This window comes from Bactrocera dorsalis, chromosome 5 (assembly GCF_023373825.1).
Source record: "Bactrocera dorsalis isolate Fly_Bdor chromosome 5, ASM2337382v1, whole genome shotgun sequence".
Classification (NCBI taxonomy): Eukaryota; Metazoa; Arthropoda; class Insecta; order Diptera; family Tephritidae; genus Bactrocera; species Bactrocera dorsalis.
Genome location: NC_064307.1, coordinates 8,220,982 through 8,246,843, shown reverse-complemented (window position 1 = coordinate 8,246,843; position 25,862 = coordinate 8,220,982). Strand labels below are relative to the sequence as shown.

Here is a 25,862-nt window from a genome sequence, read left to right as displayed (position 1 = left end):
ATCATATCGCAATTAAATTTTCAGCTGCCGCATTCAGATATAACCAATATATAAGTAATATATAACCAATATATAACTAATATATAACCAATATATAACTAATACATAACCAATATATAACCAACATTTAACCAATTTATAACCAATATATAACCGTGTTATAACCAAAACTCAAATTTTGTTTCAAAATGAGTGGTTTCTGTTTTATTGTTTTCTTTCACCCGTAAACATTTTGAAAAGTGATGCTACATTATTTTGCATTTTAAGTGACGATATATAACATTTTACTATCTTTGCTTGCTCAATTTCAACCCAAACATCAAACTAAAGCAAATCAATTGACGGAATGACTTGAACAAATGGCTAAGCACTAGACGGACCATTCCATCATAATTTGTTAACGCAAAGAATAAAAGGGGAATACATTTCTTATGACTTGCTTCATCGATTCACTCAGTCTCATTCGTTTCCATGGCAATCCAGCTCACTTACACTTAATAAATACTGTTTAGCAGGCATTTAGCGATAACTGTCAATCTTCTATTGAAAACACAACAACTCATATAACCGTTATGTTTTCAGATTTCATAAATAACGGCCACTTTACATGCTCTACAATAGTTTTATTACTTTCCTCTTAGAAAACTCTAGTAAGCGCTAAATAAAAGCATTTAATATTTCCTAGTCATCTTGCCCGAAAGTTAGTGGCACTATTTTCCCGAATGCTTCACATTAGTAATGAAAACCCAACAGTGAAAGCGCTACACACTTTTTAACATTTTCGAAATTAGATTCCATGCTTTCGTGTTCGCTTCGGTGCCATGCTGATTTTTAAGCTGATTTCCATTTAAAGGTTTTTGATTTATTGATTGCGCTTTCTTCGAACAAACCAAAGAAACTTACAAGACTCAACTACATGAGTTAGACTTGCTGCTTATTGTCTAATGGCTGTCGGTAGGGTCGAGATGGGCTGGAGCATTAGCCGATCACTTTCAAAATCAATGCCGTTTATTAATACCATTTTTTCAACGTTGCGGACATTAAGAACGCACCAACAGTCAGCATCCACACCGGTGGGCTCAACCATGACAATGAGCAATTTATGGTTTTCCGTCGTTAATTATATCATCGGCGATGACTTCATGCGCGGGTAATAATATGCTTACAACAGTTAAAAGTTAAAAGTAATTTGAAAGCAATAAACATATTACTGTTGGCATCATTGTTGTCGGGAGATGACGGGCTAGCTTCTGGCTGTAATTTCTAACGCGCACTCAAATATGCGCTTGTAGAAGCTTTGGTAATTTTTGTTTACCGCTAGGCCAGTCTCTTTCAATTCTAGTTTGAAAGATAAGACAGATAAACGCATTCATGTAACTCTCAGCTTTGTCATCTACCTTATAATTGAAGTAGTGGTGGTCGTTAAGAAAGCGTTTACCCGCAAAGTAATACACAACTGATAATGAAAGCAAGCTTCGGTGTCCCGGAAAAGTTCGAAATGCTGTGAGAAAGAGGAAATGGCGCACTAATTAAAGTCGCCGGCAGCTTTGCATAGATTTTTTAAACAAATTACAATTTGAACTATAAAAGGTCTCGATTGTTGCAATTTCCCCTAGTAGTAGTTTAGGTCTGGTTTCGATTTGCGTTGATGAAGAAATTAGAGAGCTTCAACTTGGCTGCATATTCGCGTGTGTGTTAAGGTTGTGGTGTAACTTGTGGCTGTGGATGCTGCCTGCTGACGCTTGCCACATTGTAATGCAATGTGAGGGCAGCGCCTATCAGTTCGACTTTACATAAGCGATTATACGCTAGTGTTATATACCTACATATGCGTGTGTATATCTCAACTACCACTTTCCATTACTTTAGTCGCCTTACTAAAGCTGCGCAGATCTCAAATTACCGGAAAGCCAACAAAACAACACAGAAATACTCCTACATAACTTTAATATGAATATGAATATTACCTTAATGCATTCACAGTTAATATACTCGTATGCACAAATGACTTCAAACACTTTGGCGGCACGATTGACTAACCGTAATTAAGAGCGGAACTTATTCGGGGGAAAACAACAAGCAATTTCTGCACAAACACCAACCTTCGATGCATTTAAAAATAAAAAAATATAAAAATGTTAAACAAATCTAAAATTACAGTGTGAAATAAATTGAACTTTCCAACAATTACAACAAAAGTGATTAAGCACAAAATATTAGTTTTGTAAACGTTCCTGACCCGATCGTGATTGCAGTGCCTTATATACACCAAAACCGTTATATTTATATACATACGTATGCACATACATATGTACTAAAATTGATTAGTATATAAACATTTCTATATACAAAGAGCGGGAAGCAAAATGAGAGATTGTGAGGGCTCTATGCTCTTGGAAATCGGCAGCTCAAATAATTGGTAAGAAAACGGAAAATTAAAAACTACACTAATTCCTTTTACTTAATATCATTCATTGATGCTAAAATTTTATTAAACGGTATATCGTTACATAAAATGCAAAACAACGTATCATAAAAAAAATCGAAAATCGCTAACTGATAAATAACCAATATATAACCACTTTATAACAGAAACTTAAATTAATTATAACCAACATATAACCATTTTATAACCGAAACTCAAATTTTGCTTCAATATAAGTGTATGATACTATATAATGTATATAATACTATGTAACCATTTTATAACCAAAACTCAAATTATGTTTTAAGTAGTAGTGACTATATGATAACCAAAATATATCCATTTTATAACCAAAACTCAAATTTTGTTTCGATATGAGTGGTTTTCATTATAACGTTTTCCTTCTCCTGTAAAGTTATAAAAAGTGATGTTGCGTTGTTTTGCCTTTTAGGTGGCGATATGTCTCTATAGAAAACTAATGAATTTGAGATTGTAACTAAGGTCTAACCTCAACCTGAATAAGGCGGAGTAGGGCGGTCTACGAATATTTTTAACAGTTGTTTGAACACTCGTCATTCGAAGATAAATCCCATTTAAGAATGCTCGTCAACAAGTCCCACTAAATGAGATTTTTATAATTTGCTTTCGCGATCGAGAAGCTGTTATTCTCAAGGTGAAGAACGAGGCACTTGAGAAACTCAATTATGTTGCTTTCGCACCAATTACGCATGTATCAAAGGTTTTGCTCGTCGACTTCGACCCAGGTCGTATGCATTCGCATGTGGTGAGGAAACAATAACATGGCGTACATGTGTACTCAGCTATTTACATATGCTATTTCCCCTTCCGTTGTGTCTTGCTTGTAATGATGTTGCGAAATTATAAATTCTCATTATTCCTCTAGTTCCCTTTCTTTGATTCATTTTCTTGTGCTGAGCTGATCGTATGTATTTATGAGTGTACGAGGGAAGGGAAGGTTTGGTGCTGTGAAATTTAATTTTTCTTGTGTACACAGATATTATCTTTTGCGTCTGATTGTTTGTTGCTCGTCTTTTCGTCTATGAGAATCTAATTAATGTACCGCAGTTAGTTGGTCATTGACCAACCGCAAGCGCTGCGCATCAACTATTAGGGCTGACCAAACGACTTCCTGCTGAAAATTTCATGAAGCATATGTAAGCTTTTTGTTTTTCATCAACTTAAGTGGAGCTCGAACAGTCAGGTCTTTCATGAGATAGCTCGTCACTTCTTTGCTGAAGTGATGACATAGAACAAAAAAGAAATTTTCGGGGGCTTGGTCTACAGTTTAGAATAACTAATAATAATTTGAAAGCATACTAACTATATTGTCAATTAATTCTATAGTATATGCGTTATATAGAGAGCCCATCCCTGTTTGTTCTTCGTACATCTAATGACTACGGAAATTCAGCTCTAAAATTTAATACTCGTATAGAATTCGGTGAGACTGGAAGTGCTTACTAGCTTGCTTTGACGACTGGCTAACTCGCTTGCATTTTCCTCAAAACGCCAAAGTGTCGCATTGTGTTCGATTAATTTGCGCTATGATTGCTCTAAGCCACAAACAAGTTAGCTATGCGGCTTTAAACATGATTTGTGCCACATACTCTCACAATCGCAGCATTATTTTATGACTTTTATTGTCCGCAGTGGCAAGACTTGATTCGTGGGCTTTTGACAGCCGTTATGGCAGGAATGCTGTCTACCGGCTAACTCGCCGCCTTAATGTTGCTCGGCTGGCCAGCAACAAACCAATTACGTGCCCCTTCGGCTTGCAGCATGATGCAAGCCGTCATCTGACATTTCGACAAATGTATCAAATGCAATTACGAAATAGCGCCACATCAAACAGCTTTCCTGGGGTTTCTTGCATTTTATGTTTGCCAATCTTACTTAGTCGATGCCATAATATGGATGTTTGTATGTATGTAGAGCGGAGCCATTGCGGTTTGTTGACAAATGACCATAAAAAATGCTAGTAATGAGCTCTTTGCGAGTAAATTACGAATCACAGACAGTTTCCGGCACTCTGCTGTAATCTTTGTTTATACATTTTTTAAATTTAGAGATAATTTTTTATTTGAAGTTTTGAAATATTTTAAAAATAAAAAAAATCAAAAACAGTTGTTTAAAAAACGCATATGGCTTATGGTGGTATGTTCGCGACAAGACCAAAACTTTTCTCTTCAATAATGCTCAATGGTCTTTCTAAACCTCTGTCAAAGTAGACAATGTCTTATTTGTACTTATTTCGTTTTGTCAGCGTTCTGAGCCATTAAAAGTCACAAATAGGATTTTATGGATAAAAAAAAGTATTTAAACCCCAGCAAAGCATCCCAAAATCAATGTCTACTGGAAAGCTAAGATTCCGTTCAAAGAATACTCATAATAGACCTCAAACAGCTGCTCGTGAGTGGGGATGCGGCAGGCATTATAAGAGATTAATGTGCCTAATTGCCATTGACACCTTGACCAAGGCGACGATGAGATGACGCGTTACTGACGGCAGCAGCTGTGACAATGACGGTACCTGCTGGTGACGACTCTGACGCCGCGCTTAGGCTGACAGCAACATTGTGGCCACTGGTGTTTCGCTGTTTGTTCAAGCGTTTCGTCGCGTGTCAACGACACGGTTGGACGGATTAGTGTTTTCAGCGGCAGGTCGCGCGCCCGGCGTCGAAGACCTTGTTTTGCATCATTGGCGTTGAAAGAACGGCTTGAGAGCGCGTGTATGTATGTTAATGTATCGGCGCTGTTGTGATTACTGTTGTCAGCAGCTGAAAGGTGTTAGCTTCGGCACGCATGCGCGTATTTGCTTAATTGTTTGTAACAAAATGCAGACCGGTGAGTGAAAGTAATCGAATCGCGTGCAACATGTGGCTCATTGACTTGTTGGTTGATTTGAAATGAAGCCGCAGAAAAGCAAGAGTTTTATAAATATCATAAATATTAGTTGCTTTCGATTTTTAAATAGGCATACCTAAATAGATTTTCATTTCAAACTGTTCCAGCTGATGTCCACAAAATATATAATCCATAAGTATAATTGTCGGAAGTTCAGCCACAATCTGTAATTTTAGAAAATAAACATATTTTATCGTTTTAGGGAAATCTTACCTTCTACATTCGCTGCATAATGCTTTTATCTGTCTGTCTCAAAAGCTTGTGGCTAGCCAAATTTATTATATTCGCTGCAAATATTTCTTCGATATTTCTTCCCTCACTTATTTCATTAAACAGTTAACATTCAACCGAAGTCGACTAATTTTCTTTTGTTTGCCTCAATTACCTTCTTTACTTTCTTAACGATGAGAGTTAGACATGTTATTTTTAAACCTTTTTGTTAAAGCTTCGGTGATTTAAGTATTTCGTTTATTTCTGTGTTATAAAAGAGTCACTGGGCACGAAAATCAGTAGACCGAGTCGTTGGTGAGAACTGAAGAAGAAAGACTTTAGTTTTGGTGATTATCATAACTGCTAAGAACAGGCATACATATATATATACTTATATATTAATATATGTATATATATGACTATGTGTAAATATAAATGGAGCGTTTAACCATATAGAAAGTACTTTGCTTTCACTACCCAAACGAAGAAATCTGGCGGTTAATATGTTAAAAGGAAAATTGTATACATATTCCTTACTATAGGTCGATCTATTTCGAAGTTCCCTACTTTTTTAAAGAATAAAAAGGAAAGAAACTTCAAATTTATTTGGTAATGTTTATTATCATTCGTAAGAACATTTTTGGCATTTATTTTCTGAAGATTATCTCTTTCAAATCTTGACCGCGGCTACGTCTCAGATGGACCATCCCTTGAGCCAATTTTTTATGACTCGTTTGAGCATTTCGTTTAATAACTGGCGAATGACAAGCGTAATGTTTTGATCCAAAACCTGAATTCGCATAGACTTTAGACTTTACATATCCCTACAGGGAAAAGTCTGTCGGTGTCATATCACACGATTGGGTGCCCAAACGACCGGCCCAAAACGTTAAATTATCTACTCACCGAAGTGTTCTCTCAATAAATCCTTTTACTGATGCGGTGTGTGGAAAGTGGCGCCGTCTTATTGAACACAAATGCCGGCGAGATCACGAGCTTCAATTTCGGACATCAAATAGTCGGTTATCATGGCGCAATAACGGTCGCCATTGACGATTACGTTCTTAGTGGTGTCATTTTTGAAGAAATATGGACCGATGATTCCATCAACTCACAAACCACTCCAGACTGTTAGTTTTTCTGTATAAAATGACAGTTCTTGATTCTCTTTAGGTTGCTCTTCATCCCAAATGCAGCAATTTTCCCTGTTTTCATACCTATTGTGGCAGAAATGGGACTAATCGCTAAACGAAATTTGGCTCGAAAACGTTGGATCTTCTTGGAACTTTTCGAGGGCCCATAGTGCGAAGCAATGTTGCTTGAGGAGGTCCCGCGGCTCAGTTCTTGAACAAGCTGGGCCAAATCGTTTCATAACGAATCGACTCTTCACTGTCTTCGTGTACACTCTCAGCAGAGCTGCATGTGCTGTATTTTCTCCACTGCTTGCTGGACGTGTTCTATTCGGTCGAATATTATCCAAGAATGCTTGATCTCAAGATAGATGATGGTGTTTGGAATAGTACGCTCAGTAGGCTGATTATATTGTCCATAAGTTGAGCCAAGGGAGCGAAACATATTCTTTACAGAGCAAGAATTTTAGTTTAACGATTTATAAACATTTTTCAGACGTAAGTCTTTCCATCATGAAATGCCAAACAATACTAAACCAAAAGAATAGAGCTTCACACAACTCACGCGTGATCTGTCAAAAAAGACTATTGAAAGAAGTATCTCTACTTGCCTCACCCGTTATTGAAAATAAGTTATTTTTACGGTTTAATCTTTTTATCAATAACTCAGAACCTCAAGCTGGTTCAATTTTATATTAATTTCCTTATATGAAAGTTTGAATCATTTCAGGCCCTTTATATGATTGGTTGGACTCTGCCTTTAGAAATATTAAAAGCATGTGTAGTAAAGAGCTTACAGTTTATACACGAAGGCCAATCAATAAAGAAAACGTGTTTTTTAATTATTGAAGTAATAACTACGTTTTATTTTTATACTTCTAAGGATTGATTTAAATATGCAACGCATGCAATGCCATCGAAATGATTCATTTACGAGTTTATTAAAGCCAGCAGAAGAAAATCCTGCACACACAATACAAGACTCAGTGCTATATACATACGTACATAAGTATACCCCACTGCCCTTGTTGGAAAATAATAATTATGTACCAGTCGATGGACCACAATGACTTTACAAACTCAGTCTCTTTCATAAATTCAGTAGTTAAGGGGATTTTAATTTTAAAAAGGCTCACTTTCATTTAGCTTTCGAATCTAGTTTACACATTCTTCTTTAATCAGTTGTGCATCGCATGTAGTTAAGATGCCAGCTATTTCCTACAGGGACATTGTGGCAGTGCGCATGTGCGGATTGTGTCATACTACGTAAATAACAAAACTAAAAAGAGAGAAGAATTATGCACACAAAACGTTAGTCTGACATTTTTGCTTCGTAGTGGAGATAGCTTTGCCACGCCGCTAGTAAAACTATTGGAAATCGACAAATATTCAACAGATTTATAAAGCGAACTTGATTAAGCGGATTCTACTCTTCATCGCTCGCTAATATCAGTGCCTTGTTTAACGCAAATGCTGTTGCAACACTTAAGGTTGAGTCATTGCTGTGGTTGTTGCGAATCGAAACGAAAATGTCCTCAACCCCAGAGCAAAAGCAACAGCAACAGCAACAACAAAACACCCTGCCGCAGTCGCCAATTGGTGCACGTCGCGTTCGTACCGATTTGAAGACATCACAGAATATATTCCTGACAGCAGCGAGGCCGAGCATACACCGCACATCGTCACCCATAAATATTAAATCAGTCACATGTGGCAATATGCAGCCAGTGCAATCGCCACAGCAGAGCACGCAACACACCCCTTCGCCGACTTCGCAAATGTTGCATGGCATACATAAATCACACCTGCCACATGCCACACATAAGCACAGGAGTTCAAGGCGAACGCCAACTGTTGCTGTTGCAGCACCTAAAACGATGACGACAACAGCAACAAAGTCAACGTCCACATTGAGCGGCGTGTGCAACTGTTGGTGCCACTGTGCCGCCGCAACGGTGCTGTCAACTAGCGCACCGCATGCGAATGCCACATATCTGAGGTGCGCAGCGCAATCACTTTAAGTTGGTTTTTGAGCTTTCCATATCCCAGTAAACATAAGATTATGATAATATTTTAGTAGAATCTACAAATCTTCGCTGAACAATTGGAATTTGGAGTGTTGTATACATAGGTTTAGATTTAAGCTCTGGTGATTCAATCCATTATTTGTTGTTTTAAGTTCTGTCGTGTGTTATAATATTGAAAGTACTTATGTGTCCCTTCTCACTCTCTTTTCAGTGCTCATTTGCCCGCTCGCGCCACTCGTCTTCTAAATCGTTCGCGCTTGCAGCAGCAACAGTATCCCTCCTCCCTTGCCAGCGGTGTGACCACAAATGCGGCGACTGGAAGTTCAGTCTGCGGTGGCGGCGGCGACTCTGACAGCTCCAAATCAGCGCACAGTCTACGACGCAGCGCAGCCGCTTCGCGCGCCTCAAACGCTTCCACATCATCAACGAATGCGTCGCTGCCGCCGAGCAGCCATTACCATCATCAGAAACCATTTCAGCATCACTACTCACAACTGCATCGCGACTCGCACAGTTCTTCGGACGATCTAATGCTGTATGATAAATCTTTCCGAAATGCGATGATCCAGGATGTGTTGCAGTTCAAAAAGCAGTTGCTACGACTTCGACGCATTCTACAGGACGTAAGTATGAGAGCACTTCGAGACAGAGGTCCGACATTGGACAAATACTATAATGCTCACGTAAAATAGTATTTATTGTGTACATAAGTTTAACATATGTATATATTAAGGTACACTAAGCGAAATAGCCATATGGGACGAACCAACTTCTTAATTTTTTATGTGAAATAGCGGCATAATATTTTCTTCAGTTTCGTTATAATACGCAAGAATCTACAGTCGAACTAGCCGTAGTCTAAAATTATTTTGCTTCTTGCTTAAAGTCCTATTACATTGAAGCTTTGATTAAAGAGTGGGTTTCTGAGAGTTATAAGGGACAACCCAATCTAACTAAACCTAAGATAAATATTTCGTCTTTAAAAGAGAGAAAAGACGATTAGATCGGTTAGACGAAGTGAACTTTTGCTAAATGTTACAAACAAAAATAACATGACAGCTTGACACAACTCATACGAGATCTGTCAAAACGGACTATTAAAGAAAGTATGTCTACTTGGATCACCGGCTATTAAAAATAGGTAATAAAACGTATCGACTCGAAATTTGCAGATAATCATAAGTTCTGGAATGATGAACGGCAATCCATAATTTTAGCGATGAAAAAGTTCAATTTCGGTGGAACCATCGGGTTGTCAGAAGTATTGGATGTTCGTGAAACGCGACAAGTGCGCCACTCGCAAAATTTTCACGGAGACTCTCTTGTGATATGGTCTGCTTTTAGCTACCGTGGCAAGATACCAATCTATTTTATTTCTCATATTCTCATAAAAATTACGTAGAAACATTGGATGATGTTTTCTTAAATTTCGTCCAAGAACTTCACTGTGAGGGTTGGACTTTTCAAGAAGACAATGGAGACAAAAGGAGTTTTTCGCGTTGAAAATATTGATGTGCTGTAGTAGCCTACGGTTAGTCCAGACCTTAATCCAATGGAGAACCTCTGGAGCATTCTTAGCAAGCAAATTTACAAAGGTGGACGACAATAAGACATTCAATTGCAGTTCCAAAAAGCAATTCAAGAAGTATGAACAAAAATTCAATGTCCCTAAGTCACTCATACTCATAAAAAGTGGAAAGCTGACAAGTTATTAAAAGTTGTTTCCTTGGCACTGAAGTCAATTAAATTTTGTCCCATATATCTATTCCTTCTACGGTCTTGAAAGAGTTAAAATTTCTAAAATAAAAAACTGAATTAAATTCTTAAAATTATTTGAAGTTCAAAAATATTTTATATTGATAATTTAAGAATAAAAAAAACCATTTGTTCCATACAGCTATTTCGCTCAGTGTATATATTTAGTTGTTTTGTATATAAATCACTACTCACTTTATTGTCATTAATATTTGTTTTGTCTTTTCTATTTGCATGTAAACATATTTGGTTTTACCATGATCCTGATTTTCATTTAATTTCGCACCGCATTTTACTTTAAAACTCCACATACGTACAAATGTACATACAAATACAAACTTAATACCAATGTGTCAACAGGACGAAGAATATTTGATGAGGGTATGTTCACGCCATAGATTTTTTCCTAGCTGCTAGAGGTGTTGGGCATATACATAGATCAGCTGAATATCGGCATAATTTTGAATACTTTATAATGTATCGTTATAAAAAGTAAATAACGGTTTATTAGACAGCTATAATATAAGGCATTTATTAAAACAATATTCAAGTGAATAAAAATACTTTAATTTTTTTTTGCATTAGGGTTTATTTATATAATCTTAGACGAGGGCGAAGACATTTCGAATCAGATTTTCTTCTCATTAAAAAAAATCACTTTGATTTTGCTTTTATTTGCACCGCAATGTGCTTTAATTTCCAACCAAAATTTTGCGAAATCATTAGAAGTCTGTCTGTGAGTGCATAGGTCTCAGCTGTTCATTATAAAGCAGCAAACGGGAGAGCAGAAAAGAGTTTATAAAATCTCACAAAAGGTTGACGACTTCAAACTCTTGTACTTTGGTTACTAGAGCACAGTTCCGGCTAAACGACATGCTACATATGCATACTACGCAGCACTAATCGCTTCTAATTTACACAAATATTTATAATATTTATGCTTATACAACAATACTAACTAAACAATAATAACTCAACAACTAAACTTTTCGCAGACGGAGACTCTCAACCCATTCGATAACGACAATGGGCAACTCTTCGCCGCCTGCGGCTTGGACAGCAAACTGCTGGATGACATGGACCTGGCCAGCCTGACCTCCTCGACCACGGATGATCCGATGGTGGAGTTAGCCGATCTACGAAGACAGGTGGTTTACCTTCAGGTATTTGCACGTTTTTATAAGTTTGCGTTGTTATCTTTTCATTTGTCCTGCCAAATAAGAATAAACTATACTTTAAATTTAAGTTCTTCTCAAACGTCTGTAAAGATTTCTCTTGAGAGACGGCAATACCTAAAATGCGTACTTCCTTTCTACTTTATATGGCAATGCAAAACTGAAAATTAAAAATTTTGAATTTAAAATAAAAAAAAATAAAAAAATATATATAGAAATTCTTTAAAACACTATCAGCTTCCAATTGAGTTCTTTAGGTCTTGAGAAAATTCCCGCGCTCTCGCATAGCCCATATAAAGATTTTCCAATACCTTAACCGCAATAATTACATTAAAACTAAGGTAATTTATACTTACTCACTTGCGACCAGTTGACTTTTCGACAAATTTCAAATAAATATTGTTCAGTTCTTTAAACTCTAAATTCTCTTTATTTGTAACATTTTGGATTTCATATTTGCATACAAACATCTCTATTTTGAATCACACCTTTTATATAATTATCTATAGTTGTAACTCCTTTCGATTACATAATATACAGCATGTAAATAAATGTACACCAGTATACAGTATGTAACAATACGCACCCATCAAGCCCCGCCGTGGTCTACATACGAACATTCTTACAGTGGGTACACTGCGCGCCACTTGAATAGCACGTGAGCAAACTATTTTGTGCTAAATATACATAAAGCTTGAATCTGACTTCTTTTATACTTTGGTTTAAAACAAATAAATTAAGATCTCTTCTTGAATATTCTAAGCGAGGACTTGAGTGTTGACACTGCTTTCTGCTTTCCCTCTTTGTAGAGATAAAAAAATAAATGTTTAAATTTCTTTTCCTCGAGAATGATGCAAATCCAGACTTATACACTTGTCAAAACCAAACATAGGTTGTACCATACAAGTGGCGCAGAGTGTACGAACTGAGATTTTTGGGATATTAATAGTTTATTGGCAGTAAAGATCAGGAATACCCTGCAGTGAACCTCAAAATAATGAGAAATATATTTAAATACTATATAAATAATATATTTTTGGACCCAACTGTAAAATTCTTTAGTAACGATTTATTTAATTTTTCTAACTATTGGAAAATCTGAGGGTGAATAGAAATTTAGAGAGTTGCCTTAGAGGTTTTCAACTAAGTAGTTATCTTCACTGCAGGCTACATATGTGCCCAGACATTGGAAATGTTGTATAAACAAGGAACAACACTTGAAACTCAAATATCTTAAAACTATTTCACTAAAAATGGCATGAAAATATGCGAAAATATATAAAACGAATTAGACTGAAGAAATTTTATAAAAAAAACGGCAATTGGAATAGACTGTAATTTATATAATATCTCCCCGCAATATTTTCAAAATTTCTGCATTAAAGCTTACAAAAAAGCATAAGATTTCCACGACCGTCGCTGACTACAATCCATTGCACCCATCTGCCTAGTAAAATTGAATACAAAAGAAACAGTTAAATTCCCCTTTTCATAAATACACACACACACACATACAACACATGTACATAAATGTCACGCAAGTGACAGATTTCGTATAGCTTTTGCTTTCCTTTCTTTCCGATTTTGTTACGTATACTATTGTGTTTGACTGTATATTAGTTCCGTAGTCGCGTCCACTGCTTAACTAAAGTTCTAAAATATTTTGGTATTGCATTTTCATAACGCTGCACAACCACGACCGGCTAAAATAAATCTACTACAAAAACAAACAAACGACGATAGGGAGAAGTTGAAGATCGCGAACGAACCATTCGTTTGCAGAAAAATCAAATAGAGAATCTGGAATCAAAAAAGCCACCAATACAAAAGAACCACACAAAAGAGTTGATGAATATAGCAACGCAAACAGAAAGGGTGAGTTATTTCAAATCTCAACTTACAAGTATTTCTCACAGAATAACATAATATGGGGAGCATATGACTCTGGCTTAGGTTCATTCAAATCTACTCTGTTACCATTAAGTGTCAATTTTTGGGGGGACGGTTTCGTCGGCATACATACGAAATGATTGGACTCTACAATATAACGGGTGATCCAAGTAGAGATACATTTTTCAATATCCTTTCTTTGACAGATCATCCGTGAGTTGTGTCAAGCTGTCATGTTGTTTTTGTTCAGTATTGTTTGGCATCTCATTATCGAAAAACTTAGACTATACCACGTCCAGAACGTAGCAAAGAAAATATAACAACCGTAGCCGGGAATGAACACGAAGGCTGTGGAGAGTCGATTCGGCGCCGTTCGCAGCAACTTGGACTGACGTATGGAAAGAATTTTCGCATTTTACGTGGGGATCTTTTATTGTAAGCGTACAAAATACAGCTTGTGCTCGAGATCTCGACGGCATTCGGCTTCAACAAAACGGCACCACATCCCACATATCGTATTAACTAATGAATTTATTGAGAGAACACTTCAGTGAGTAGATGATTTCATGTTTTGGGCCGGCCGATTGGCCACCAAGATCGATTGATATCACACCGCTAGACTTTTTTCTGTGGAGTTATATAAATTTAAAGTTTATACGGACAATCCGGCTTCGATTCAGGCTTTGGATCAAAACATTACGCTAGTCATTCGCCAGTTACCAGACGAAATGCTCGAACGAGTCATCGAAAATAGGACTCAACGGATGAACCATCTGAGACGTAATGGCGGCCAACATTTAAAGAGATAATCTTTAAAAAATGAATGCCAGAGAATGTTCTTTGGAATGATAACAAATATTCTTCAATAATTTTGAAGTTTCTGTGTTTTTTTCTTGAAAAAAGTAGGAAACCTCGACATGGATCACCTTTTATAAAGCAATGAAATGAAATTTAAACAATAATATCGAAAACTTTTTGTTAAAAATTATTTTACTAACAATGCTCTCCGTTTATATCCCACAGACACGACCACTTTCATATGGCCTAGATGGACTGTCAAGGTAAGATCTTGGAAATAATTTAGAATCATAGACACTAAGTAATTTAGCCAGTTGGCTGACCTAATAGTTTCAATATAAATTTGAAGTGCAGAAAAAATGAGTTTTATCAGAGCCCACTGACAACCAAATTTTAATTCCTCTTTCTTTTTACTTCGATTTTCGCCCCACAGCGTTACCACGCACCACGACAGCCAACTGCAACCCACTTGCGGTTGCACAGAAAAGACTTTACATTTTTTCAACTATCTCAAAACGAACATACCCAGAAAATATTTCGCCCCCTGCCAGATACTAATCACATCCATCCCGACAGCCACACAGCGCTTCTTCATTATAATTCACCGCAAATTGCAACATTTCAAAGACAACTTCGGTGGCATTGTAATCGGCTGCCTAAACGGCTTCGCTGCGCCAAGTGGCCGAAGAGACGAGTGCGATGGCGGTGGTGGCGACGTCACTCCCGTTGGCAGCAGTCCGTCGTGCCTTAGTCGCAGCGATGGCACCTTACAACGGCTTGCTGCATCTGCATGCGGCACGTTGGTGCGCTTCACGCGCTGTTGCACCGATTTGCATAGTTGGCGCTTTTTGCTGGCAAATTGTAGACAGCTTTCGTGCAATATTTTGACATGCTACAACAGCAACAGCACTAACTGCTGCAACTACATGCATCACTATTACCGCGGCCTAGTTGCACGTAGCCAAGACGCGGCCAATTGGCTCGATTTTCGTGTTCGCAGCGCCGTTGCTTCGCTTGCATCGAACCTCTTTTGCTTCTTTCACCATCTGCAACGTATACTGCCGTAGGCAAATTGTTTTGCGAAATCACGTGAAATTAGGGGGACAGCAAATTCAGTTGCAACAACACTAACCAAATCGCAACACACGTGAATTTGCATACAACAAGTGTTTTCTTTTGTGTGGCGTTGCAGTTAGCGAAAATTAATTAACTTCTACTAAAACTCGTTGCATTACACACACACATAAATTAATTACTCTTAGGGATCAGTTACGCCCTCAGCGCTTACACAACTTATTTACTGATTTGCTAAATAGATTTTCTAGCTTAAGCATAGCACTACTTATATACGAATCTAACCTTTCGATTTTCTCTTTCATGCTGCCTTTTTGAATGGGTTTTGTATATTGTATTTTAATAAAAAATTAATAAAATTAAATAATTTTAATAACACACACACACTCACATATAAAACACTCTCACATAAATCACAAATGCCCACCGATCGATGAATCGTGGCCACTGGTGAACAATTTGTAGACATCGCTATGGTGAAGAACAGGTACTGTTTTGTGATCTTATCATGGCTGTCATGGTTCTATGTGCCATTAACATTATCTGTATACTACATTTAACCTACTCATGTATTGACAACTGTTCCTCTTGTCTATGAAGTTAATGCAAATTGTTGTTATGTACTTACATAAGTTTAAAACACTGTACAATAAAGTTGAATAGTCTAAATAAGAAACAGTAGTATAACTTGAAAATCAGCACTCGACGTCTAGCTTATAATCAAAATAAATAGGAATCCACAATACGGACATTTCTGTTACTATTCATGAAAGGTGGGAATGCTTAAGTCAAGTAGAGGTACAATAATCAATTATACGAGGAAGCGTTCTTGACTTACAGTGTGTCTATACTTAATATAAGTAAGCATGAGTTATCAGCATTTGTGTCGGAATCAACAAATTATTAACTTAAGTGTAGTACTGAACCTTGGTTAATTGGGCTGAGTTACGGTCTGGCGCTCGGATTTAAGAATTCCGTTGTGAACCTGTCCACATACGACATCTTACCCGACAAAAAATTAGGTTAAAGAAACTACAACGTAAACTATATTCTTGCATTATTAGTACCACTTTTTAGTATAACGAAAAGTAAAGTAATAATTATTTTTTTAAATATTTAAGTGGTTACATGGGTTTCCTCGGGTAGAAAATAGCCCTTTTCAACAATTTTTTCTGATAATAAAAATTAAATATTTTATTAGAACTATTTATTGTTACAAAGATACACTATTACAAAGAAATTCTGACATTTTTGAAAAAAACATTTTAAGCTCGGTCATTGCGACACCATTTCCGGTGACCTCTCGGAAAAAGGTTGCATCCGCGTTGGCAGGTTAGCTCCTTATAGTACCATCTAAAGTGAAAAGTGAAAAAATACGTCTTTTAGTTAAATTCTTACCTTAAAACTTGGACGAAAACAAAAACAAACTGAAAATTGAATACTTGGATGACATTTTTACAAAAAAAGGAAATCTCAGTAAAAATTTCGGAAATTTTTTTTTCAATTAGTTTTAATCGAAAAAAATCCTTCGTCTCAAAAACCTGTGTAAAATTTTATGAAGATTGGTTAAATAGTTAATAGTCTTCAAAAAATCTTGCCAACCGACTTCAAAAACATAGTTTTGAGAAAAACGCGTTTAAAGATTTGAGTGACAATAAGAGTGAAATACAAGTGCACAAGTTTTCAAGGCTGTATCTCCGAAACGATTACTCAGATCAACATGAAAATTCAAGGCAATATTCTAAAGGTGTTATAGAATTTAATAAGACTTAAAAAAATATATTTTTTGAAACCAGTAAACCCATGTAAAACCCCTTAGATGACTTTAGAACATATATAGCTCAACTTGAAAACGTGGGGCTATATTCTAGAGATCTTGTAGAACTTAATACAAGTAAGACAATAAAAAAATTTTATTTTTTTGAAACCCGTAAACCCATGTAACCCCTTAAAAAGCCGGGTTGTAGGAGACCCGGTTTCTGCAGCACCGAAGATTTATTTCACTTAGTTACTAAAAATGTATGCTTTGAAAGACCAATCGAGGTATGAATTAACTAACTAATATAAATAAATGTTACATAGATCTTACTGAGGTTCATATGTCTATGAACTAATTAACGGTATACTTGTAGTAGACAATTAAAGCAAAAATAAATTTAATTTTTATAAAATGTACAAAAAGAATTCTAATTGCAAAAATAGAAAATAACTTAGGAAAATATTATTATTTTAAACATAGAACAATGTTATATATTTTTATTCACTAAAGACATGTTAGTCTCCATTATTCCTAAAGTGCACTGGAATATTCTTAAAAAAGGTGCACAGCTCTTATGTAACTAAAATAATAAACAGACAGACAAATGATATATACTAAAACTGCTGAAACTTTTTAATTGCATGCGGCAATTAAACAGACTTGTGAGGTAATGCCTTTCTGTGAACAAAAATTAACCACAAATACCCGAAAGTGCAGTGCAACAGCCAGAGCTTGCAAGGGCTTGCAAGGTGCTTCACATGTGCGAGGTCTCCTTAACTTTGTAGCACCTCTGATGAACTGAAGCACACAAAATTCGAAGCAGTTCGGCCTAACTGTTGCACTGCGCAGTCGTTGACGGCAATCGAATGCTTGTTTAGCGAGATCAACTCCCGCTCTGAGACCCTTTTTTCAATACGAATCAAAAAATTAAACTTAACTCTCTTAAAAAAGATTATGAATGCACATACATATATTTATATACATATATGTGAGTAAATACAAGCATTCAATTGTACTGATATTGACGAAGAGAATAAAGCATGCGATTAAAAATCTACAAAAACATATATAAACACACACACATACACTAACCCATTATCTAAATAAATGTCTCTTTGTTCACCACATTCTTAATAACTACATAGTACTGATTGTCTAGACAAACACTGGATAATTATGTTGCAAACCTGAAATAATTTTCTGTGCTTCTCTCTCTTTCCTCACGCTCGCGCAGAAGTAAGCCCGAGTACACCAGTTACACCACACGTTATCACCCGGTCGCCACCTGTGAAAACAATAGCACTTGCAATGGCGCCAACAACAGCAACAACAACAATAACAACAATTTATGCACCTACCAACAACAGCACAACTGCTGCAACGGCAGTAACAATAACCTGCCAGCGGCCGCCACAGAAGCAGCAGCACAGCAAATACGCCGTCACACCATCATATCCACCACTCTGAGCAATTACAATCAACAGTCGGCATTGGCCCCGCGACGCGCCTCGATCGCGTGGGAAAAACCCACAGCGCCTGCACCACCCACAACACCCCCGCTCGCACAGACAGCGGCTGCGGCCGGCACAAAACACGCGCCACCAGCCGCAACCACCTACAAACCCGTGAAAATCACACTGATCGGAGAGCCGCTCAAGCAGTGGCAATGGAATGCCGTTGGCAATGGGAAGACTTCTGACAGCTACGGTCACACAGCAGCCGGCAACCATAGCGACAAAGAGGGCAAGACAAAGCGCGAAGCGGGCGATGGCAATCGTAAAAGTGGAAGTAACAGCAGCCGATGTGGTGGTAATGGTGGCAGTGGCAGCGTGTGTAATGGCAACAGTAATGGAGCGAATTGTGCGAACGGCAGTAATGGTTACACAAACGGCACGAGCAGCCTGGCGAATGGCCGGAGCGAGGTCTCGAGGAATGGGCTGCAGCAGGAAGCAAGCCAACAGACGAACCATCACCATCAGATGCAGATTAAGCCGCATATGCAACAGCCGCTAACACAGCCGGGACAACAGCAACAAACACGTGTACAACAGCTACAACAACAACAGCAAATCTATCACACAACAAACGGCAGCAATGGCAATTTCAATCCAACAGTTACTATAGTCTGAGCGCAAAGTAGTTAGTTCGTAATGTCTGATATTGATATATACATACAAACATACTTATATATACTAAAATTGATATTAAGATACAAATTTTGGAAAGTGAGTGAATTATATAGAGGCGATCTTTTAGCGTACAGTTATTAGTATAATCTACTTATGTGTGCATGTTTTGACGGTCAAGTTATCTTAAGCTTCGCGAAAAATTTAATGCAGTGCGTGAGGAAATTATGTTACATAACTATACTATGCAATAAATGTGCAAATTATGTATGTATAATACATATGTAGTAGTTAAATGTGTAGTAGATTTTCCGTAACAAGCATTAATGGCAATAGTGGTTAACTTCACAAATTGTTCTAAATACTTCTAAAGAGACATCATAATGAACGCAACGGACCCAGTTACCCAATTCTTCACCCCTGAGAAAGCGTGTCCCCAGCAGGAGGGTTTAATGAGGCTATTACTTATATACTATTTCTCGATCGGCTTAGTTCGTACTGGGCGACAAAGCAAAAACTGCTGACACACATTCCTCTGTCCCTTCAGAAATTGACGGTACCCAATATATCGGTTATTCATTATAAAATCTTATAATAATATTATTACTATTATTATCATATTATTGTTATTATTACGTATTATTAGTACTATTATCATTATTATTATTATTATTATTATTATTATTATTATTATTATTATTATTATTATTATTATTATTATTATTATTATTATTATTATTATTATTATTATTATTATTATTATTATTATTATTATTATTATTATTATTATTATTATTATTATTATTATTATTATTATTACTATTATGATTATTGTTATTAGGCTTTTTATTACAATTATTATTATTATATTGATATTATTATGGAGTTATAAACGAATACAGTTGCAATTTACGTGAAAAGTTCATTAGAAGCGTTACAACGTCCAGGACTCTGGGTTCTCGGAGAATGCTTAAGGGGTTATATATAGTTGAAGGCCGAAAATAGCGATTTTTTCAGAATTTTTTTCAGAGAAAACTTTTAAATTTATTGATCCAAAAGTTTATAAACATATTACGGTACCTTTTAACTATATTTTAAGATTTAATATTAGTAAAAATATTTATTTAGAAAGGAACTACAGCTAATCTTCAGGAGCTTCTCTCAAAAAATAGGTTTTGCGGTGACCACTTTATCTCTGAACTCTCTGAACTGGATTTTCTGAAATTAAAGAAACAAACAGATTTCGTTAAAGTAATGTAACATCCAGTAAAGTAAAACGAAGGAATAAGCAAAACAAATTTTTTTGGCAAAATGGTGGTTTCTGTGTGTATTCTGAAAGATATATAGATTAAGAAAATGGAATAAAAAAATCGAATTTTGAAAATTCTAACTGTATGTAACCCTTTAAAGAAAGGAAATGTGTGATCAGCTCCAAAGGAAACTCCTAAAACAATGAAACTAGGACATGCCAAACACTGAAAGCCATGCCCGTTTTGGCACGCCATTTCAGACATTCGTAACGCTCCAAAACAGCTTCATTGATAAAGCTCCGCTAAGATAACATTTCGCTTGATTTCACTTTATAGAATGACGCTTCAAAAGTTCATCAAAATTAATATTTTTGTAATAATCAAAATATATGATACTTACAACGCACACTGATACATTTATACTAATGACCACACATATGTACATACATATATACACACTTTTGAATTTACATAGTTTAATTAAGAAACACCTTCCGTAAACTTGCTATACTCACTAATATTATTATTATTATATACATACATATACATATATACATGTATTGAGTAATTAATCAGGCAAAGCATACGATGCGGATGTTATTGCATATACTTACATATATGTATGTATATTGAGAGAAAGTGTAAGCCAAGAGCAGAACTAAACTGAAAAGTATTAATTTAGTGCTTATTTAAGCTCGACACACACACACATACGAGTACATAAATGCAAACAAATAACAACATGAATATAATATACTTAATGCAAACAGATTGTGGAAAACTTTAGCACATGTATACACACATACTTACATATATATTATAAAGAACGCATGTGTGTGCTAACTTATAATAAACATTGACAGCTGCATTGAAGTATGAATTTGATGAAATGCAGCCGCTAATTACACATGCATACACACATACTATATATATTTCTATGCAATTTCTTTGAGCGAACAATAAATGACAAACATACAAACATATTTACTCATACTAGGCATTAGCATTTAGCGTTAAATAATTATCATAATCGTCCGGTAAGCGTGTGGCAGGCATCGCTTATCTCTAAAATACTTACTTATATACATATGTATGTAACTATGATCATGAAGCATATAGACGCCACACATCCCCCACATAATTTAGTATTAATAGCTCAATCTGATTTAGCTTAATTTTGTTATGAATAAGTCCATATTTGTGAATCAAGTGGAAAATACATAATTAATTAACCCAAATTACACCAAAATTGCATAGATTATTGATCACTTATGTTTTGACCTGGAGAAACTAAAAAAGGGTTACCACAAATCTTAATTTTACATGTTGCAATCACGCTTCATTGATTGATTGTTATTAAGAAGCGAGGATAAGTTTCGAATCTTCGCAGAAAAAAAGCGTAAATTACATGAGACTCAAATAAAAACTTAAATGCATGTACAGACATTTAGAGGCTGAGTTTTTCTTATAAATATTATCTCTATGGTAAGGAGTTAGTTGGATGAAATCAATGTTGGCATAATTCAACCATGGTAAACCCATATAATATATATAAACATTTTTGGGTGGCAAAATCGAGAGCCCGGAACAAGAAACTACTCTCCGGGTTTCGCTAAGGCTGTTCGATAGTTTTGGAACGTATAGGATAAACATATCGGCACCTAAAATGCAAAATAACGTAACATCAATTTTCATAAGTTTACAGGCGAAGGAAAAAACGATATAATGAAACCACTAATATTGAAAAAAAAATTTGCGTTTTGGTTACAAAATGGTTATATACTGCTAATATATTGGTTATATATTGGTAATATATTGGTAATATATTGGTTATATTTTGGTTATCATAATCTCATATTGAAACAAAATTAGTGTATTTCGGGTATGAAACGCGTTCTTGCTCAACTCGTCCCTATAAAGCTGAGTTTGTTTTTTCTAAAAATGTACCATGAGCAGATCTCTTCGGACATGGTTGATTGTGCGAAATCCGATCCCACATTCATGGAGAGCATTATAACTGTCTGCCGATAAGACATGGGCTTATGAGTTTGACATGCAAACAAATCAACAATCATTGGAATGGAGAGAAATAAACCGAAACCAAAAAAACCACGCCAAAGCCGCTCAAAAATCAAAGTGATGCTCACTGATTTTTTTTCGATGATCATGGTTTGGTGCATCATGAATATGTTCTGGAGGGACATACGATCATAAAAAAGTTCTATTTGGTCGTATTGAGGCGTTTTTGTGAGGACATCCGTCGAAAACGGTCGGAATTGTAGAAGAACAATTCATGGATTTTGCACAACAATAATTCTCCATCGCATTGATCCAAAACTGTGATCGAATTTCAAGCCAAAAACGCCATGAAGTCCATCAACCAACCATCGTATTCGCCAGATTTGGCTCCTGGTGATTTTTCTTGTTTCCCAAACTGAAATTGTCGCTCCATGGAACCTGTTTTCAGTTGATCGAAGAAATATAACAAAATTCGCGGAAGGAGGCCTTGAAGGCCTTGCCAAAAAGTGTTTTGAAGATAGGAAACATCGTTGGCATTAGTGTTTTACATTTGGAGAGGATTACTTTGAAGGTGACAAAATAGATATTGATAAACAATTAAATATTTTGCGCTTTATTTACAATTTCCGGGTGCTCTTTTTTCACAATGTATGTTGATCACAAACGCACTGATCGATTTACGTGTAGAAATGTATGGAGTGTTTTGGGGTATTTTCAGATTAAGTTCACGGTCTAAGTTTCCTGAAGGTTCGGGCTAACACTAATTACCAATGAAAAGTATAGAAACCTATAACTCCCAAACAATTTACTTCACACACCAATCACATATTGTATTAAAGCAATACCTGTTAGTTTCTCGCGTTTATTTTTCACAGTAAACGCGAATATAATCTCTATTAAAATCTTATTCAAACTCAATGAGAGTCTATTGCACAAAGAGCGAGTTGAGTGCACTGCTGTGATCATAAATGAATTCCAAGAAATTGCAATGTGCTGCACTCTCTGCTTCACTTAACTAAACATTACTCAAACAATGCGAAATTCAGACAGTAAACAACTGTGGCTGAAGGAAGACGCTTCGACCGGCTCCAAACCATGAATCACCGAGAACTTGCATTTATTCTGATTTTATTCATAACATTTGGCCAACGCTTGCAGTTGTCCGCTGCACAGAAATGCAAACCATTAAGCGGCTCGAACAATTTCGGGATTTACAGATGTCAAGGTGTGCAGACGCTGAGCGAGATAGAGCAAGAGTTAATGCCTACTTGGCGTGGCATAGTTGTGAGCAATCGCAAGGAAGATTACCTCGACTTTACACGTAAGTTTGTACTCGCATGCATGTCAGTCGTTTGTAGATATTTGTACGAGTATGTGTGTGTATGTGAGAACATGTGAAGAAGAATTGCTTTATCACCAGCAGCGCAATCGGGCGAGCAGCAGACAGAAACAAAGTGGGCGCAGATTACTGATTTGGACTTATCGCAGGCTGGTGCTTTAAACCTCGAGGACGGTAGCTTCAGCTCGTTCACTGCTTTAGAGCGTTTAAACCTCACAAACGCACAACTGGACGGATTGAAGCCGCGATATTTTCCAGTTGCATCAAAACTGGAGTTGCTGGATGTGAGCGGGAATGACCTGCAGAGCTTAAGAGCGGTGAATTTTCAGCATTTAACACAATTGAGGGTGGCGAATTTTTCACATAATAATATAAAGTTGGTGACAGCAGATGCATTAGCGGTATTGGTGCACTTGGAGGAACTTAATTTGGAGAACAATGCGCTGACGAACGCCTCCGTCGGTACCTGTAATAATCTGAGAAAGCTAAAACTCAAGCATAATGACATCAAAAAGGTATGTTACATCAAATGATAAAAGACTAAGTCCTAAAACTAGTGAACTTCTTTTAATTCCCGTTTTTTTTTTAGATATCTGGGTATGAATTTGTTGGCTTGCCGCAACTGCGATATCTCAGCCTGAGCTTCAACTCTATACACAGCATCGCCGATGGCGCGTTTCAGGCGCTGAGCGCCCTTACCGTACTCAAACTTTCTGGTAATTCATTGCGTAAGCTTTCCGCAGAAACATTTCGTGGCATGGAGCGTATACCACTACAATACCTGGACCTCAGTTCGAATGATTTGAGTAGTTTGGCGTCTGAGCTCTTTACACCTCTACGCCAATTACAAATTCTGAACCTCAGTGCCAATCAGTTGGAATCTCCACCGTCCGGTCTTTTCGTCGGACTGACGCAGCTACGTAAACTGTATATTTACGACAACGATATCGGCATATTCCATGCCAACACTTTTGCAAATCTCACTGCTCTCGACACACTGGACCTATCTGCTAACCATGTACAAGAACTTCAAGGCAACGTTTTTGGTACAACGGTCTTACCGCGCTTCCGAAAGCTTTTGATAAAAGCCAACAACTTGAAGCATCTACATCCGCAAGCGTTTGTTGCCTTGCCCTCCATGGAATACCTTTCGTTGGGCTACAATGAACTAAACATTCTCGACAGGCGTATGTTTGAACCGATGCGAAGCTTGCGGAAACTCCATTTGGGTAATAATTTGTTTGAAGAAATAACTTTGGAGGTGATGCATGCACTTAGCGAGCTGTCAGAACTATTGTTGGATAATAACAAGCTGTCATTTCTACCGAATATGGCAGACGTAGCATTTCCCAATATGCGGAAGTTTTCGTTGGAAGGCAATCCATGGCAGTGTAGCTGTCTTGACGAGGTCCTGGACTGGTTGAATTCGAAACAAGTGGACTATTTTAGACCTCAAAGCCCCTTTTATCAGGGCGAGAGATCTCTGTGTGTTGTGACGAGTAAAGACGTATGCGTTAGGAATTTGGCCCAGGTGAAAGAGGAAGGCTTCGCTGAATTACAGGAGAATTTTATTGAATGAATACTTAGGTTACGATATACATAAGAGTTGATAAAAAGCTTTTTATTAAAAAAAAATATATAAGCTGTCTATTGTGTTATCACACCTCGATAAACTGAATGATCTAACCGTTAATTACCATCCGACTTTTGCTGCTAAACTTCCGTTAATTTCTATTCGACTTTTGCGGTTAAACTTACAGCTTTTGCTCGTTAGAGATAAAAAATGATAGAAAAAAATGTTAACTTCCAGATTTATTTGAAAAAGGAAAAAACGTAAATCTTTAGAGACGAAAACTACTAAATTTGTTCATATACCAAAAGTACTTAATCTGTCCTAAACAGAGAACAAACAGTGCAGGTTTTAAGTTCGCACAATAGTAATTTAAAAAGCCACCAGCGC

At 36.7% G+C, this 25,862-nt stretch overlaps 2 protein-coding genes across 11 annotated transcripts in view; both read left to right on the top strand.

Moving 5' to 3' along the window:
• The window catches only part of LOC105231310 (uncharacterized), a 78,523-nt gene extending 56,529 nt beyond the window's left edge, over nt 1-21,994 (top strand). For 3 of the 9 annotated variants that reach the window (XM_049458672.1, XM_049458677.1, XM_049458681.1), the window contains 6 exons: nt 8,929-9,340; nt 10,833-10,853; nt 11,468-11,635; nt 13,391-13,522; nt 14,561-14,598; nt 18,403-21,994. In XM_049458672.1, coding sequence (XP_049314629.1) covers nt 8,929-9,340; nt 10,833-10,853; nt 11,468-11,635; nt 13,391-13,522; nt 14,561-14,598; nt 18,403-19,297 — 1,666 coding nt within the window. In that variant the 3' untranslated portion in view covers nt 19,298-21,994. The other 6 variants (XM_049458679.1, XM_049458673.1, XM_049458680.1 and 3 more) reach the window with 6 other exon arrangements.
• Nucleotides 21,995-23,442: 1,448 nt separating this feature from the next.
• On the top strand, nt 23,443-25,595 carry LOC105231466 (insulin-like growth factor-binding protein complex acid labile subunit). Of its 2 annotated transcripts, none has more exons than XM_049458682.1 (3): nt 23,443-23,884; nt 23,984-24,417; nt 24,492-25,595. In XM_049458682.1, exons 1-3 carry the CDS (start codon nt 23,659-23,661, stop codon nt 25,479-25,481), a joined length of 1,650 nt encoding a protein of 549 aa, XP_049314639.1. In that variant the 5' UTR covers nt 23,443-23,658; the 3' UTR covers nt 25,482-25,595. The 2 variants fall into 2 exon arrangements, with proteins under 2 accessions (XP_049314639.1, XP_019847743.2); XM_019992184.3 differs by having other exon boundaries at nt 23,465-23,884; nt 23,987-24,417.
• Nucleotides 25,596-25,862: the final 267 nt, after the last annotated feature.

What these genes read in the sequence shown, in the direction of transcription:
- LOC105231466 (XM_049458682.1), top strand. Translation starts at nt 23,659, where the DNA reads ATGAATCACCGAGAACTTGCATTTATTCTGATTTTATTCATAACATTT. An exon ending in AGATTACCTCGACTTTACAC is followed by an intron (nt 23,885 to 23,983) that starts GTAAGTTTGTAC and finishes CTTTATCACCAG; the next exon opens with CAGCGCAATCGGGCGAGCAG. An exon ending in AGCATAATGACATCAAAAAG is followed by an intron (nt 24,418 to 24,491) that starts GTATGTTACATC and finishes TTTTTTTTTTAG; the next exon opens with ATATCTGGGTATGAATTTGT.